We start from the raw sequence: 19,854 nt of genomic DNA, 5'->3' as shown, positions 1-19,854 counted from the left end.
TACCCAAAGATACTTTGTGCCAGATTTGGTTGAAATGGTCTCAGTGCTTCTGGAGAAAAAGATAAAATGTGAAAGCTTAACAACGAAATATATGGAGATAATGAACAGTATTCAAGCTCAAAAGTCCATATAAAACATTACAAAATAGAAGCAGAGCAAACACAGACCTCCAAAACATCTGAGGTGGGATCAGGTGCCATGGAGGAGTGAGCATCCCCTGCCGACCGGTCAACACAGGAAATGGACAAATTTCAATCAGAAAAGCTCAATCTAGCTTTTGGCTCAGGTGAACTAAAAACTTTACAATATCTACATGCAGAAGACAAAAGCAATCATGCTGGACAAAAAAAATTCTACAAAGTTTTCAAACCAAATGTTTATCATAACATGCTTTTTTGTGTAGGGTCACAAAATTTTATCATACAGAACATGCTACTTCTTTGCTGAGAGCTAACTTGTTAGTAAAAGGGGAGACAATTAGAGGCTACAAAAGTAAGGGGAGAGAACTGTTGATTACCTTGATGGTTTCAATGTAGGCCTCAGACATTCTCGTCCTTTCCACTTTCTCACTTATTGAAGTCTTACGGACATTGCCTTTAATGGGTGTGGCTAAAAGAAAGGAGAGATTGGGATGTATTGTATAATTTCTAACCCCTTCATGACCTTCAAGCCCAGACAATTAACTTCAGTACCAAGAACCTTTTTTTGTAGGGGAATAACAGACATAGGAAGGTATTACAAATGAATCAATGAATGACAATTTTCTACAATTACCAGTACATGTATAACTAAACATATATTTGCTACCAATCAACCTAGACCACCTGCTAAAAACACACTTAATTTTCTCCAGCAATATTTTTTTTTCAGCAAAATGTGCAGTCTGCATTTTTATTTTTTTACATTGAAAGCAGTTGTAATTCTTCATTTCCTCCTTGCATAGATATTCTTCTGGGAAGAGCAGCAGATATTATTACTGTCTCGTTTCTACGATTATGTCTACTTGAGATCTTGAAGACTAATTTCCTCTGCTGCTGCTTTTCCGCCCCTTGACGACCCAACCCATTGATCAGGAAAACATATCAATTGTTTTGTGTTTCATTCATACATTCAGGAAAATGGTACATTTATTAAAGATATGCTCAAATTATGTAACAAAATGTGTGTCTCAATTGTGCAAAAAAAGAAAAAATGGTACATTTCCCGAGATATGCTCAAATTGTGTTGCAAAATAGAGAACATGCTATAAAAAAGTTTGCAGTGATGCAGAATTATTTTAAGTTGATGCTAACCTCCGTTTGATGTTTAAATTTAATATTCATTTACCAGGTTACTTTTTCCTGACTTATTATTTAAGCCACACCCTTTTGATTCCAATTTTATTTTCCCTGTAGAAATTATAGTACCAAATAACTGTAATTCACCTTTGATTCTGCAGTCAGGTAAATGTCTAGATTCTTTTGCAAAAGCTAGGTTAATTAAATGTACCTACAGATTGAATTTTGATACTTTTCTTCTGATTAAAGAAAGAAATCCAATCTACGCAAAGAAGATTGAGGTAGCTAGCTTTTGAGCGATATTATTTCACTAGTACGTCATGTAAGAAAATCAGAATTCATTGTTCGCCATAAAGGTGAATGCCTTACCTATATTTTTATCAGAAAATACACATATTATTCACCCTATCTTCTACAGCAAAGAGAGATGAACCATCAAAAAATGTTTTGATTTGTCAGTTTGAGGCTACATAAAACAATAATAGAGCAATGATCTTGAACAGAACACATTAACTCTTCAACTTCTGTCTGAACAAGAACCAAGGGAATACTGGTACAAGGACAATTACATTACCAGATCTAAGTATTTCACTTCATCCCTATCTCTCTCTCGGAATCTCTCAGAAGTTACAAAAGTGCAGTACTGAATGACATCTTTACAATAGTGCACACACACAAAAAAAAACATCCTCTGAAACATTCTGTACCGTGAAACCGTTTCATGGGTGATAAATTTTTACGAATACATTGGGTTAATTTTGGCTTCGCCTATCTATCAAAACTGACAGTGGATCATATAAATTTTAAAAAACATGAAACATTAGAAAAAAGCTAAAAACAGATCACGAATTCCTCTGTTTGCTTTCTTTTCGTAGGGACAACAATTAAATTAGCTCATTTATCTTTAGTAAATGATCCCTGGTGAATTTTTTAAAACTCTGAAAAGTAACGATTTTTTACCTATTCCGTAATTGTACTCTATTGATCCTACAAGTAGGCAGATGATTGTATGCTTATTAAATTTTGAAACATATACAAGATATTAAGAAACACAAAAACAATTCACATGTATAGTTATAAAGTTAAAAATTAAATTCAGATACAAAAAACATTATTAAAACACATAAAAAATGAAAACTGCAAGCCTGATTAATATGCTAGTAGAAGCACAGGTCGTCGAAAACCTGTTACGATTTACGTACGTTCTTGTAATTCCTCCTCGGGTGAATCTATCTCGACTTGGCCGGCTTTGCCGTGCTCGTCTGCGACCTCGATCTCGAAGTTGTCCTTCTTCTCTCTCTCCGTCTTATCCACGGTGTCCATCATTTTGTTGGGGGGGTTGGTTTGGTCTGGGGGGTTGCCAGAGTCTTGGCCGGTGCTTAGTTTCATTGAGATTTGTACTTGTTTTCCTCCTTCTACAAAAAAATAAATATTTTGTGAAATCTGATTTGGACAAAGGCAGTTTTATCACCTCATAAAATTCCTTAGATTTGAATCTCTGATCCTCTCTCATAAAATTTTGTCCTCTCTATCAGCTTAGCGAGTACCTTCATTCTGAAAATTTGCCTAATTTTACCTTTTCTATGTTGCTATGTTACAACAACCTGTATGAAACCATCCCAAAACTTAACATTCTAATGTTAAATCAAGTTAATGAGCAGAAAATATACCTAGTCCACATGTACATGCAAGCAAAATCCAATACAGAAAATAGATTTATATAAATTAAAGAGTAACATTTTCACATATGTACAGTAAAATTTGTTACATCAGAGTGTCATGTATCCCAAACTCTTGACTATAACAATGGTAAATTTTCAGTCCTCATCATGGAAACTGCTTTTTTAATCTTTAATAATTTTTATTTAATTGTCTAATCCATAAAATTTCAGAATCTATGAAACTAATTAAATTACACATTTGTTTTCTTCAAAAATTCAAACAAAGAGAAAGTCATACAATTTAGATTTTAATAAGGTGCATTCAATCCTTATAAGAAAATGTCAAGGGCTATTCTATTAGAAGTTTTGAAATACCTAGTTTGTATTAAACATAATGTTCAAATTCAGCAACAGTTATCACTGATACATGTATTTTGCATAAGTTGAGAAAATATGCAGCTCATTTTCCACTTTTATAACTTGTTGTTAACATTTTTAAAGAAACACAGACATTGAAAATGATTTGTTATCATTATCATAACTATACGTTAACCTGAAAAATAAGACAGAGTGACACAGACAATAAATCATGCTCCAAACTTATCAGCGTAAACTGTTCCGAGGTAAGCTTTATGAGTTCTCAGCAAGATTTAGAATTCGGTAGCAAATTGCTGCATTTCCCTCTCCGTTTCTTACACCGAGTGTCAATTACAACTCTACTGCTGTCAATTAGCCACTGACTAATCAGCGTAAAATAATAATGGATTGAAATATGTTCCGAAGGCTTTTGTCTATAATTGTCAGACAATGAATTATAAGTAAAACCTAAATCATACAGCTCAATCTCTCTTCCTCTTTTTCAGATAATGAATGAAGAAAAATTTACAGCTGTTCTTAAATTAGTTCAGTTAATTGGGATTTGACTGTAATTTTAAAGGTTTTACATTTAGACCAAAATGTCTTGGCAAGCAATTATATTGGTGCACACAGTAGTACATGTACTTTAAAAAAAAATCAATCAAGACACATGAAGAAATCAATCAATTACATTAATTGAAATCAATACTAATTTTCTCTCCTACTTTCACAGACTATAATCTGAGAGAAACTAGAACTGTCTTAATGGCATGTAATTTTCCTTAAATAAGATAATACTTTTTTGTCAGGTTTCTCCAATAAAGTAAGATTAAAAAATTTATGAGCCATATGACCTTGACCTTTTGTCCATATGACCTTAGCCTAGGAATATGACAGACCTCCTGGCCTTGAGTAATCTGTGTGTTTCTCTTAATACGTCATAGAATTTTGTTCTCAAAAAGCCGCTTTGCCTTAACCTTGACTGGTCTGGTTTTTATAGTTGGTTTGATATTTCTGGATAAGCAACTTTTGAACAAAGTGAGCTTAAAGTTTCTGTAGTTAACAGTGATGTCCTAGATGAAAATGTTGTCAAGGAAGAAATGTAAATGAAACCTATGAACCCAAAACTGTTTGAGATTGTGATAAATTGATCTGCAAAATACATGTTCAAGGTGTAAGATTTAAGAGAATAGATAATGTTAACATTTCTGCAAAGTTAAGGAAAAAGAATATTAATTGATTTAAAGAGAGAGTATTGATTATAACTTTTAGAGAAATCTTCTGTCTAAGGACACTAGGTTAAATCATTACACCCCTTACCCCCCAAATTTCATTTGTTGTGGAATGTATTACCGGTAAAGCAGCAAGAAATATGATGCACACTATAGGTGCCTGTAATCAATAGCTGGCAGTAGATCGATTCTTTACGAAGAGACAGTCAAGTCAAAGACAAGAAATTAAAAACAACATGCTCCTCAGGTCTTCTTCAAACATCAAAGACCCAGAGGTCTGAATCCGAAGCTTTCACATTCACTTTTTTTTATTAATTAATTTCTGATCAGAATTTCCTCAGCAGGTATCTGATAGTTCTGCACCAGAGTAGAGACCTTATCCTATAGGCCCTCAGGAAATTAAAGTTTCCTCACCGCAAACTAGAAAGTTATTACACTGAGCAAATACACTTTTCCGCAAGCTTAATTCATTATTGCTTAATTAAATCTGATAATAGGAATGAAAAACGTAAACAGGGTAAAGCTTTAAATACCCCCACAAATTTCTGACCACATTAAATGGACTGCAATTAAATGGCACAGTTATACACGTAAAGACACCAACGAAGTGTAGTCCAAAAAGGTCTGCGTATACACTACAAAAGACAGGATCATGAAAAATCCATATGAAGTCATTAAGAAAATAGCCCATAGCATTTTTCTCCTTTCAAGCCAAGACAAGTAGCCCATCATTATGAGAAGAAACTGAAAAATCTTTACCAGAATCCTTCAGAAGGAAAAAGAAAATCAATTAATGCTGGATCCTTAAAGATGCATGGAATTTAATCTCTTGTCCACATACATAGTATTAATGAAGTCTATTCTTAGTAAGTCATGAAAGTAAATCTGCTTCTTCAAACTTCAATATTGACAAAAGAACGAGTCTACACGATTAGCCATGTTTCCATTAGCAAAGAATATTTACCAAATTACGCTACAGAACGAAAAAGAAAATTGTCACTTACATGAAAGCGATGGAGCAAAAAATGACCCGACATTAAATTATAAATCTGAACCCTTCTGACGCAAATGCAACCAGGGTAATCTAAAGCTGGGGCTTTAAACATGCTTGTAAATGAAATGAAAAAATCACTGCTAAATACATATTTATAGGGCTCTGTTTAAGCCAGACAAACACTTTAAAAAAAATCTAAGACTTTTATTGCCTAAAATGAATTATTAATTTTATTAAATGTAAAGAAAGTTACGTATTGAATACTTTATTGACTGATTGGGCAATATCAACTCTAGACCGCCTGATGCTTAAATCAAATTTTGATAATTTGGAATGCTATTAGTCCAAAGTACATAATCTTTGTGGACTAGAAGTGGTATTCTATGGAACGGAGAAATCACCAGTTTCTCGATGCTGCAACATCAGAGTATCGGGAACTCCGATACTGCTAATTCTGACAGACGTGTTTCAGCTCATTCATCATAATTAGACGTGTAATATTATTTTGGCAGGAAATTTTTCAATTAATTCTGCTAATTGAAGACTGCGCATGCTAAAATTGAACCAAAACCCATTATGAATATATTTGATAAGACAGCATAAATTTTTTGCTTTATCAACTCAAATATTGAGCAAGATTAAAGTCTTAATATTTTATAAGTAATTTTAATAAATTTGTCCTGTTGTGACTTCTTTATACAAATTGATCATGCTAACACAGCAAATAAAAGCATTAACAAAATGTACTTGATCAACCAAAATTGTCATTTGATATAATTTTCTTATTACCATGGTGATCTAGAAGGGAAAAAAAAGTAATTAGGATCTGGATGTTGGGGAAAAACAGATTGGTAAAGATCTGATTCCTTTCAAAAAGAATTATACAGACCTTTTCATACCCTTTAGCAAAACACCAAAATCAATGTCTTAGACTTCATAACTTGTACCTCGATCATCATGATCCAATAGGTGGTGAAGTGGTTAGAGCATCTGCTCTAGAGAGAGAGAGAGAGAGAGAGACCGGTCTTTTGGAGAGAAAGAGAGTTGGTGTTGGAACAAAAAAGATCCCTCACTGCTCAATGGCCCTGAGTACCGAGCATAGGACAAAAATTTCAGCTCGGTCTCCATCAGCAAGTGGTGCCAGGTGGCGTCTCCATACGAGTGAAAAATTCTTAAGAGTGACAGTATACAAACAATCATGACCCAAGAGGAGACATGAGACAGAGAGAGATGTGCAGAGAGAGATTGAGAGAGAGAGAGAGAGAGAGAGAGAGAGAGAGAGAAAGGGAGCATCTCTAACATCTATTGGATTGTGAGGTTATTTTTTCTTTATCAGTTATAAGAACCTGACAATTAAATCCTCTCCTATTTTTGATTGCATGCATTCTGTTTGGAAATGAAGCAAGATTTATTTAAAGTAGCAGAAATAGTCTATTCATGGCATCATTATTGATTCTGTAGCATCTAAATTTGGTAATGATGATAGTTAAAGATTTTCTATAAATAAAATAAGGAAATTATAAAACAATTGCCAAGGAAAAAATTATAGGCAAGCATGTAAAAACTCTGATAACTGATATATAAGAAATTCTATAAATATCTCTTGTTAACTGTTGCAGAATTTTTAAAAAATAACTAATCCTCCCTTTAAAAAATCATTTCTCACAATATCCATCATGATTTGCATTTCTCTCTCTCTCTCTCTCTCTCTCTTAGCTCCATCTCTAAAGTAGGTACCTATTTTTCTTTTTTTCCTATGAAAACATTTACATACTAATATAATAAAAAAAAAATGAAAGTTTAAAATCCTTCATGCACAAGATTATCATCAAGGCGGTACTCCTAGAACTTAGCTGCTACACCAAATTTACAATTATTTACTGAAAACTGTTCGTTTGTTATCATTTCCGCATACCTGGATTAATCCCGAGCTTCCACTTCTGACACATAAACAATAGAGGGCCGTCAAAATCTTAATAATTTAATCTCCCACCAAAGGATGTCAGTGTTTACATTACAAACCACAGGAACATGTTTATAAGAGGCTGAAACACATAGAAACACTTCCCAAGACAATCCGTTCAGGAAACCACACAGTATTACAGGCCTTGACTTGTTTTATATTATACTAACGTAAACCCGTATCTTCCAAAAAGCTCCGGATTTGTGAAGGTGTATTTGTAACCCGCACTATGATGTAATCATGTATGATGTATGATGTAATACTTCAAAAGATACTACTAAAAATAAAAATCAAAGAACGGTATGGATTTTTAAATGTTATGCAGTCAGAAATGTATAAAATAAAATTCAGCTTAATGGTTATACATGCATAGCTCAAAAATAACATTGAATGAGTAATACATAAATGAAGATTTGACTAACTCACTGCTAACGTTTTCAATCCCAGCTCACTGATAGATCAATCAAGTTTTCCGATAACAAAGGATATTAGCTAGCTAGGTTATCCAATACACTTATAGATTACAGATTATCTACTTATAGACATGTATAACATGTCGTAAACCTGGCCACATCAAGAGCTCTATCACTGAATTTAGATCTCCTAAACCAGATAAAAGCATATATAACCATCAAAATCTGCATAACTCATTGCACTCTAAACTAACACAACGTTGTAACCTGTATTATGCTGTATGTACCTACATGAATGGTTCTATTGACACTTACGTAATAAATTTGGGAACCGTTTGTCCACTTGTAGAATGTCCACTTCGTATAAGCAAATAAAAAAATGTCCCTGTTCAAATCTTGTAAATCCCCAGTAAGTTAATGATCTTCCATCACTCAAATTCCACTATGATTTTTTTACATTCACATAATTTGGGGGCTATTAAATCTTATAACGGCTATTTATTGATCCTGGGTATATATGTATTTGAAACACTGTACAGTTTACTCACAATATCTACTAAATATATATAAATAAATGCCAGGAATCGTAAATAGCCAGCACCTGTGCCCTTTGATGTAAAACATACCGCAATTGTTCTTTACTTCCTGTGGAAATTATCAAATTGTTATCTCGGCTGATACACTACACCAATCTGTGACGTTCGTTCCTGGTTCATCCCACTATCAGCTCCGAATATTTTTTCATTCCTCTACCTAGATATTTCAATAAATGTCTACCACTGTTTTACTATCTGAATGTCAGCACAATATGAAGTCTCTCGTAGTGTTTTTCGCGTCAGGGCCGGAGCTATATTGCCTGGGATTACGGTAAATTGGCTCATAGAGAAAAAAAAGCTAGGATTTGCTTATCTTGTGGTAAAATCATATCTATAGGCTAGAAAAGACGTAGCTTCAAACTGACCCATGCTGAGCATTATCAATGCAGGACAGTTTTTCAAATCATGATCTCAAAATAGTGTTGTACAAAAACAAGAAGATGATAAGGCAATGATGCAATAGTGTTTCTGGAACCAGAGAAAACAATGAAAACTGTACTATATATCATATACTGCCAGCACTTTTGGATGGAAAACCATTTATATGCCAATTCAAATCTAGACCATCTTTTAATTTTCTTTTAAATAAAGGTCTTTAATTTTTTTTTTCCTGCTACAAATCTGCATACACTTATTCTTTTAAAGTTTTAGGCATTTTTTTTTAAATGCTTATCATAAATCCAGTTATTGATAAAATATATCATTTTGCTTTAAACTAATTTTACTCCCCATAGAGTTTTGACCAGAGAAACTTTTTGATTTTTTTCCCATTTCACCCACATGTGCATGCCAATGTAGCTCATTAGAACCCCAATTTTGAAAATCAAAATACTTTTTAACTGCAGGGGAATTCCAATATTTAATTCACATGCTTATACAAAGATTAAGTATATAAAGGACAACATAGCACCAATGTTGAAATATGGCTATTTTTCTGGGTTCCTAAGGGTTGGTAGATAATCTATATAACCTTCTTGCTTTTACCCAGACAATTTGCCTGGAAAAAAAAACAAGAATATGGATTAAAGAGGCATTTCAACTCTATAATTTGAATAATCAAGAAAGCATTATTTTGTACCTTTTCTAACATAGGAACTTCCCACTTGATGTGCACTATTTAATAAATTCGCTGGCCTTGAGAAAATAGCATCCAAAAATAATTTTAAAAGAAAGAGCTGAGACGATTATAAACACAAGCCTATTACAATCACTATTTTAAGTCTTTACCAGTCAGTCCACAGAAATCAAAGTACATGTAGTATATTCATTAAACCCAGTCATCTATCAAGGCACTAACTACAATCGATTCTTTAAATAAATAAATGTCATAGAACGTATAGTATTAACTCACCATAACATCTAGCGATGTGTCATCTTTTAATATAAAGAAATAATCCAAAGAAAATGTCAATAAGTCTTTACATCTTTTTGCCGGCTTTGTGCTGCTATGATGTATATGACATGCTATAGACTAATACTATATATTCCTTGGGAGAGAGATGGCTCTGTAGCACGCACTCAATGAATCTTTCTGGCTTATATTTTCTGGTGCACATATAATAGTGGCAGAAGCACTTAATTTAGCCAACTTTCCGAAACAAACTTTAGAAGCTGTGAAAGTTTTCACAGCAGATAAAAAACAATAAAAAGAGACAATTATCTAACAATTTACATTAAAAATCACTTTGCCACATGCTCAAGATTGCATCTGGCATACATATATACCAGTGATGTTAGGGATAGTTCAAATTGTTATAGGTTTCAAGCCGTGAGTTGTTAGACAAGTAAAGGGTCTTGATGATTTTCAAAAAACGAACAAGAATTTTTATACATCCGTCTCCAATTCTAGACAAAAACTACAATATGCTATGATTTTTGAGTGAATTCATGACTGCGGTGTGTTTTTTCGACCACAAATGCTGCTGAGCAGATACTTATCCGACAATTTGTCTGAAACCTTTTTTACAGTGCATATTTAATGAGCCTAACGCAGCTGGAACAAACAATTTTAAGGTGCGTAAACAATCCAGTTAATGAAATCTTAATAATACTGCTCAGTAGCAATTTTCTAAAACTTTAAAATGCAATTTATCTGTACTTCCTGGAGGATGGCTTCTGTTAATAACAGAGTACTACATAACAAGCCCTCTGATCCTAACATCAATATCAGTGCCAATTCTGAATGATCGGGGAACATGACTTGGCCTGGGACATCGATTGGTTAATGAATCATGGTGAATGATCCCAGGCCCTTGATGTAAAACATTGGATTTCCTCCGTCTATAAATAACTTCTCAAGGATCTTAACTTCTCCAATGGAATACTGTAAACCAACTATTATTCGCGTCATCTTTTATGCGTTTCTAGTACTGCCAATGATACACAACCGATGAAACATTCTATACAAATACACAGCAAAATAAATAGTTCGAATTTGGTTAATCTATCTATTTTTTGACTAGGATTGTCATGGAACTTTAATTTTCAAAGGTGTAAGTTTCAAGTCCTACATTGTGGTAGATCGTAACAAGCCATCAGAAGCTTATATTAGGTATCAGAGAGAGGAGAGGAAAAGTTACAACCAGAAACAGAAAAGTCTTGCAAAAAACACTTGCAAGTCAATCCACAAATCTAGAAAGAGGGGTACTGGTATATGAAATGAAATCCTGTATCCTCGAATAAAAAAATTGGGGGTGGGGGTAGGGTGGTTAACAGAGGGCAGAAATAGAATTTTTTATCCTATTAAAGTCTGATTAAGCACTTACATCCTGGGGGGGGGGGGGGGGGGGGGGGGGCACACTGCACTTTCAAAGAAATGGAGGTTAAAAGGATCGTTGAATCAAATTCATTAAAAACCAATGCAAAGCTTAAAGAGGGGTATTTTTTGGAGAGAATTATGTCTTCAATATTACATCTATATTAATTTTCTTCATATTGAATGCATAAGTATATAGAAGAGAAGGATATAAATAAAACATACTAAAACTGAATGTACAAAAACTCTGCATTTCTCTACAAGAGAGGATACATGTATATATTCTCTACAGAGGGGTAAGAAAATGACAGCTAATTAGAGAGAGAAACCAGCGGGGGGCTGATGTACCTACTTGAACCAATGCTTCCTTTTATCATGGCACCTGTGAAAAATATATTATTTAAATATAGCTTGCATTTCAGATTTACTTTATTCCAATATAGATATCAAATGAAACTTATCAGAAAATTCACATAAAGATTATCAAGGATTCTTGGTCTCTTTAACCTATAGATCGAGCTATCACACTGTTTTTTGTTTAATTGTTACAACATTCAATTTTTATCATCTCCAGTAGTCACTTATGAAAGTTCGAAAATGTTTTGGCAATTAACTGCAATAAAACTGGGTGTACCAAGAAGGTTCCCAGATATATACTATTATGAAGCTGAAAATAACCCTACTTTATAAAATTATAGGCCTGGTGGAACTAGAAATAACTTTTTATAACATTCAGGGCATATCTTAAAACTTTTATTTCAGTATTCTGAAAAATTGTATAATCAATATCATTCATTACAAAAAAAGATAATGAAGAATTTTCCCTAATATGCTAGATGCTGCTCTTAAATGGGGGATAAATCTTATCACAATTAATAACCAAAAAAAAAAAAAATGTTTGAGAAATCTTTTTTCACCTTGTTTATTTCTCATAAAATGAATTTTACGCCATATACCTAAAACTTTAATGTCAAGTTGCTTTTATCGATATCAAAAGAATTAATTTATTTAAAAATGAAATATTAACATCTGTTTTAGTGTGCTGCGTGAGTTAAGCATGCACACTGCACTTTCAAAGAAATGGGAAGGTTTTATTACAATTATGCTTCTTTTACTAAAATATGTGAACATCACACACAGAAAAAAAGAACATAAAGTCAACTTACCACTTTAAAAAAAGCTTATCTTTCTCTTAAATATCAATGGAGTGCATTTCTACACCTATCCTTGCATATAAAAATAACAGTCAGATATATTTTCACAACCCTAGGCAAAGATACATTAAGCCAAGTCTATTTTGGGTTTTTCCCTGCTATAAATAACGTATTCGTGAATTGAAGCCCTTGGACAGACAAACATCAAAGTTCATGTTCTCGTACCTTTGACAGACAACTTTATATATACCACACATTAACCGAATTGAAAGGCAAACACTTTTTGTATGAATATTGTCTTATTCTTGCCAAGTCCCTTGCTTTCCAGAGGCCAAAAAAAGGTTTTAAAAATTAACGAGACTGAATATTTTTTTATCATGGTTCATAGACCATACAAAAAACAATGATCTCGTCTCTTAAAACATGCAGAAAAAGAATTGTGATATCTCTAACACAATGAAAAAAGATATGCATCCAAAACAGACTAAAGAGACTGACAGATTTTTTTTTTTTTTGTCATTTAAGAAGCAAGATTTACCGATGAATGAAATGATCATTTGGAAACATTACAAATATCAGGAAAATTCAGAGTTCTAGAAATATAATCATACAAATTAACTCAAGCACTCTTAGAAAGATAAGAAATTTAAATCCCAATTAAATTTGCCAGACATAAACTTGTATAGTATTCATACATGTTTTAAATAAATAAATATATACCTTACTTATATGCTGTCTCACTCAAAGAGGTAAAATAATATTAATTCAGAAAAATTAGATGTCAGTGTAAGATTACCTCTGGTTATAGGCTAGATTGTACGACAAATCACCTGACTTCATTAGACGTAACGCTCTAAGCTCCTGGTTAATTAGCTAGGTACATTATCCCTGTTTTTGTTACGTAAGAATTGTCTAAGACCTTTGTAATTCTTTCACCACAGTCTATACCACTGTTATGAATATTAAATATGGCTATAACTTTGTAACTTAATATGATTTTCATTTGCTAAAAAAAATTAATGATTTAATCCGTGGCACTATAATTTAAGTTGAAAAGTTCACAGCCAAGTATTTCAGATCAGGATTGTGTAATCATTAATTATTATCTAGCTGTTATATGGTTAGGTTTATTTCTGGCTCTTATAAAAATAAAAACTTTCATGACACTGGCTTGCAACCCAATACTTATAAAGAGTCATCAGATACTAGTCTTGCAATAGCACACTTTTTTATGATAAAATATTTCTTCTGCTTCATGAACAAGAAGATACAAATCTTAAATTTGTTGTTAATCTTTAAATGTTTTTCCCCTGTAAAATCTGATCTCCGAAATATATCCATCTTAAAATTCACAAGTAAGTGACAAGTTTGACCTGTATATCCAGGCTGATAACCTTATGTTATGATGTCTTGAAAAATATTTCGCTGTGTTTCTTTTAATTTCATTCTTTTGCATTCAAATGAAAAATAAGTACCATATACAGCTATTAATCTAATTTCAAATTTAAGAAATCCTTGTTTAAAATAGTGTCTGAAAATTGGACTAGAATCAAAGACATGGCTTGAACCAAAAGTTTGACCAATAACTTACTAAGACAAATAGTGGTAAAAAATATTACCTAAAAATATCATTTTAATAAAGCAAAGAAAAAATTGACGAAAAATTTTACATATTAAATGCCATAAAGATTCGAATGTTAAAAAAAAAGGTGAGCGGTTTTGATAAATCTTCATTCTTTTTTTTTCAAATTTCAAATTCAAGAAATAAATTGCCAGAATTAATTCCGTTTTACAGGAAATCTTTCTACTTACATGAACATCCCCAAGCTAAGATAGTGCGAGACTAGCCATCACACAAATCCATCTATCTCACTCTCCCGTCTTATAACATGTTATTGATCCAGATTTATAAAGCACTGAGTGTAGCGTTTCACAGAACTCTGACTACCAGAGTCCCCTTCAATAACATCTAGATCATCATCAGCTTCATCTTATTACTTAAAAAATTAGCTGCTGCAGTGATTTGCCTAATTCTTAAAAAAAAAATTATTTGTGTGTGTTTTTTTTTCAGAAATGCAAATTGCTTTGTTTAAAATCTGCCGAGATATTCCAACACAACCTAGCAGAGTCTCTTTAGACTACAACTTGTGCAAGTATTTTTGGATATTGAGGATCATGGTACAAATTATAATAGTAATCAAAGTGACTATACATCATTAGTATATTAAAGATGACACATCAAGTCAATTGTAGAAACCCGATGGAATTATGTATCATTACACAATATGTCATTGGCTTTGATGTTCATTAAGAAAGCTTTGTGTTATGACAAGAAAACATATGTCAAAATTTAATCACAAGTCATACAAACAGCAAACTTTCTATGTTGAGAGTACTAAAACATTTCTTCTGGGTTATATTAGTAAATAAAGCATGGTATCTATAAAGCTATACTGTAATTCTAATTTTATGAGCTGGCCAATTCAAACACAGATGTACATCAGTTCCCTGAAAAATTGACCAAGAAAACTGTCTTAGTTGTCCACTTATGACCGAAAGACTTTACAGAATCCTCTTATAACTAAACTCTAAAGACTTTTCTCCCCCAAACACCAGACTTTATCATTCTCTCAGTGGGGCTTCTATAAGAAAAACACTGTAAGGTATGTTATTTTTTATCATTGTCTAAGACAGACAATTACCGGTAGATTAATTTCCTCACTGTACTTTATCATGTGATTAAAATTCTACTGTACTTAGGAATATGACTTAATTTGTATCACCCACTTCTCTTCAACTTTGTTTACTCTGTGAGAGGGTTGATCAAAAAGTAATGTCACAATTGCTATAAAATCTTTAATAATTCAATGTTATCATCAAATTCTGACTTAATACTAATAACACTATTTATTTTGATTTTTGCCTGAAAATTTCTTTTGACTATAAACATTGTACTTATCTCAACATTTCAAAAAGATAAAAAAAATAATTTTTGATTATTAAAGACTTTAAAGCTATTGTGATATTACTTTTGGATCAACCCTTGTATTAAAGGCTTCCTACCTGGAAGTAACATATACAGTAAAGGTATTACATTTAGCAGTGTAGTGCGCATCTCTTGATGTCTTGTTCATCATAGGTTTATATCAAGCATATTTAGATAGCTTTAAGTCAAATCTATGCTAACTTGTTGAAATATTAATAATCGCCAAATATTGTACACACCAAATCTATTACATTTACAGAACATGGCTTCTACTTCACAGTACAGACAGCCTTACCTCTCACGACAGACTCCATAACACTGTTCTCTTCTGGTCTAGGTAGGATTTCTCTTGGAGTACCCTGAAATGACAGTATGAAATAATCAGATGCCTGAAACAAACTCAAAAAATAATATCTATGATCAGTTCAGGTCTCTCTATATGAAGTTTTTTCAGTTACTTTATAACTCTTTGTACTGAAAATTTTACTTATTTTAGAGGTTATTATATCTTAGTTCCTTTTGTTGTTGTTGATCATGTCTTGATTTCTAGCTAAATTAAATACATATATGAATAAAAAATGTAATTAACATAATGCAATAATCAAGTGTGCTTATTTATGATTGCACCAACAAGTTGAAAAGGAAAATTGCACTTAATTTTGAATGTGCTGACCTAATACATGTATGCTAATACAGTATTTGTTGAAATTTAAAATCCAAATCAAGAGTTTTCTCCCCTCTCTCTCGTTCTACCTTGATCTCTCTTTCTTGTTCACTCACTCAATTTCTCACTCTTTCTAACATAAAACTTAACCAACTCAAAAAAAAAATCTGTGAAAATTTCTGTACCAAAGTTTTCCCATGCAAAACATCAAACTCATGCAAAAGTCATCTCGTCCTCTCTAAACAATTTTTTATGTAAGATACTAAACTGCATACAAAAGTAATTTCATGTGGTCTTCTTCTTTTCCACTCTCTTTATTCAAAATTAACACATTTTCATAATGTGAAATTACTCATTTCAAGAAATTTCCTTCAAATCTAAATATATAAATAAGCAATGTTTGAAAAATAGTCTAGAAATCCAAGATTTCTCACTGCTTTCTTTTTGCTTAGATATCTCACTTTTTGTCGCTCTATATATAATTCAATACAAAATTTTGAACAACTTTTTCAACCTTATTTCAAAATCTTACAAAATGCTCCCACAATACCTGACATACATTATTCAGGTTACCAATTTAAACATATATCTTTAAAAAAAAAGATTGCCTATTTCTGAAAAAAAAACCTTGCATTATTTATCCTAAATCTGATCTCCAAGTTTTTTAAACTGGAAACTGGATCAATACATCTATTAGAAATACTTCCTCAAGATCAGAGAACTCTGACTTATCTATAATTATATAGGTGTATCTCTGGGCCATATTGTTTGTTTTTTGCTTAACATCCCTCGTATGAAGATTTAAGGGATCTTTTTTCTGCCAACACCAGTACAACACATGGCCTCGATTTCTCCAGTCTTAACCAAAGGACTGGTCTCCACATTCCAGGGTGGATTCAAACCCGCGACACAATTAGGATCAGCTATAAATATTTTTTTCACTGACGCTGTATTGATAAACAGGAAATTTGGTGATCCCCAATTAATGTCAATGCATTTTAAATTTTAGAAAGATGCTTCTATTTTTGATCTTGTTCCCTTCAGCTTCCCCAAAAAAGCGAGTTAGTTAAAATAGGCTGAATATGATATCAAAAGAACCCCTTTCCTTTTTTTCTGAATAAATGAATCTATAAAATCTGCTAGTATGGTAATTATATGCATCCGTAGTAATAAAAGCAAGTTATTGGGAAAAAAAATATTTGGGACAATTTTACAGTCATAAGAGTAGGAATTAATAAAAGGTTGAGAATATAATAAAAAACCCAATAAAGCAGATGTTATTAGCGTTTACATCCTTGATATTGAGATCGGTGATTTTTTTTTTATACAAAGACCTTATACGGTGCTGTAGTGTTTGTTGATAATCTGGTCGTACCAGTCTTACGAGTCTGAGATAAGTGGCCCACAGAGCCAATCAATGATGTATCGACAGAACATCACCAACCTGTTCTTAACATGTGTTTGCTCAATAAGGATTTGGAGAAAAATGGATGATTATTTTTGCCATTTTATCTAGATCAAGAATCTATTGTTTGTCTCTTCAGCAGCGACTATAGCCCCTTTTTACTCATATTACAAGAAGTTTTCATTAGTATCAATTCATCAAGGTTAATGAATGTGGTTTTATTTTCGTCTTGGCCCCTTTTCACACCCAATAGTCAATCCTCACAGATTCTGATTGACTATCCATATCATCTTTTCAGAACATGATACCAATAGTCTCTTACACTTGATTACAGGTAAAAATATGGCTGTTTTTAGTTCTACAGTTGTCAAAAAATGTTAGGCAAACTGTTCATGATTTGGTGCTTTCTTAGCTCGAGATTATTGCAGACCTACACTACTATACAGACTATTGCTTAAGGCCGAAATATCAGATCTCAATTTGTACGTGATTGGCAACACATTCTATAACACACCATAAAGATTCCAATTACATCCAATCATGATAAAAATAAGTGACCTGCAGAAAGGGGGAATAAAATAAGGGAAAAATCATTAAAGAGTATGTATTTTTAGGAAAAGACACCGAATTGTAGATTGTGAATATCAATCAATAAATGAGAAATAAATTGCCCTGTCATGCAGCATGCAGTATTTTTAAAGTAATATTTCACTCACGAATATCCTAGTATGCAGAAAAATAGCTCATGTAAGAGAAGCTGTAAGAAAAAGGCCACAAGCAGATTTACATATAAACCAGCTGATTATTAGTATGTGTGCGTGTATAGCAAGATTAAAATCTGCTAAAATGTGTTATCCATGACAATGTTATCGAGAAAAAAATTTCATTTGTCTAGGTAATGTACAATATTCAAGCACAAAAAATATAAATAATGCTTCATGGATTAATGTATCTGCATGTTTATTGAGCTAAAAAAAATGCCTTACTTTTTTGCTAAACGAAAACTTTTCCAGTGCATTTTTTTTTTCTAAATATGAATCAGAGTTACCATTTAATTGGCAGTTTGCTAAATTTAAATGAAGTTTAACAAGAAAATGCTTGTTCCTTAAATCATTTAATTTAAGGTTCAATGATACTCTTATGAGAAAGATAACTCTTACTGGCAATACATGAATATTCATTATTCCTAAAAATAAAACTGTCAAGTCCAAGGGCCATTCCTGTAAAATTTTGTCCTGGAAGGTATGCTAGTATGGTGCGTATTTCAATTATATTTTTTCTGTATAATCATAAGCCTTATGGAATTTTTATTTAACCAATGGGAAGAGGGATGATATACCTTAATATTTTACATGTAAATAATTATCTCTTAAGGTATGTCACTCGTCAGCTTTTTAGAAAAGTTCGTGCAGAGCTTCTTACTTCAAAACTATTTATTATAATTCAATTTTTATAACATATTAAAATTATGTAAATTATTCAAAATTTGATGAAAAAACTGCTCAAAAATCCACAAAGAAGCAAGATTTATGAGGGACTATTTCTTGTGGTGGAAGATTATTTAACACAAAATTCTGCAAATCTGCACATTTCTTAATTTTAATATCTTGGAACTTTAGTCTCACATACTTTTACTCAGGAAATATTTTCCGTTATGATATGCTATGAATATTTAATAAAGGTTTCAATTTATATATTTAGAACAAATTTTACACCTTCCCTCATCAAATTTTGCTGAGAAATGAAGATATGTTAAAGAAGTCAAGATAAAATTTACACCGTTTTTTGCCTGAAAATTACCTGGTACATGTTTTGACCAATATTTCAAAATTAACATCACTGACCCCAACTTTTTCTTTCGTTATTTTAAAATTCTTGATACTTTTGAATGATCAGCACTTAAATCGTAAAAAGTTTGAAACAAGCAAATATTTTATTTCCTATTTAGATTTTTAATACCCCAAATATGTTACTTTTTAGTGCAAAAAGGTAAAACAATAAATTACGCGCATTAATTTGCAAGATTTGTTCAATGATAAATATTATTCAAACTATTTTTTGTAAAATAAGATTATATTTTTTGCCATCGTTACATCTGATAAAATATGATGAAGGTTAAAGTAATTAACCAAAAAGTTAAAATTTAAGTGCAAAAAGGTCAACTTAATTGTACCGTACGTAGCTCAGTAATATACACACTGACCCCTGTCATATACTACATATATGAGTACTGGTACTTATCCAAAATAAGACTTCATAAAAAATCCTTGATTTAACAAATTTCATGAGTGACATACCTTGATTAAATTAATATTCTGAGCCCCCCCCCCCCCAAATAAACAATTACTTTCAATTCCAAATTGAAATACAGTATTTATAAAAGCTACTTAACATTTT

General features: G+C 32.1%; 1 protein-coding gene across 5 annotated transcripts in view; it reads right to left on the bottom strand.

The window, feature by feature from the left end:
- LOC134264537 (uncharacterized) overlaps positions 1 to 19,854 on the bottom strand; it is a 41,709-nt gene that overhangs the window by 6,442 nt on the left and 15,413 nt on the right. For 3 of the 5 annotated variants that reach the window (XM_062746826.1, XM_062746827.1, XM_062746828.1), the window contains 3 exons: positions 15,684 to 15,747; positions 2,480 to 2,692; positions 518 to 609 (listed from right to left, as the gene is read on the bottom strand). In XM_062746826.1, the coding sequence (XP_062602810.1) occupies positions 518 to 609; positions 2,480 to 2,692; positions 15,684 to 15,747 (369 nt within the window). Of the gene's footprint in view, positions 1 to 517; positions 610 to 2,479; positions 2,693 to 11,600; positions 11,631 to 15,683; positions 15,748 to 19,854 lie in introns of all 5 variants that reach the window. The other 2 variants (XM_062746830.1, XM_062746829.1) reach the window with 2 other exon arrangements.

This window comes from Saccostrea cucullata, unplaced genomic scaffold, assembly GCF_032062105.1.
Source record: "Saccostrea cucullata isolate Sc308-1 unplaced genomic scaffold, CSIRO_AGI_Scuc_v1 ctg934, whole genome shotgun sequence".
Taxonomy (NCBI): domain Eukaryota; kingdom Metazoa; phylum Mollusca; class Bivalvia; order Ostreida; family Ostreidae; genus Saccostrea; species Saccostrea cuccullata.
Note: the sequence above shows the minus strand (reverse complement) of the source record. Positions and strands in the feature narration are given on the sequence as shown.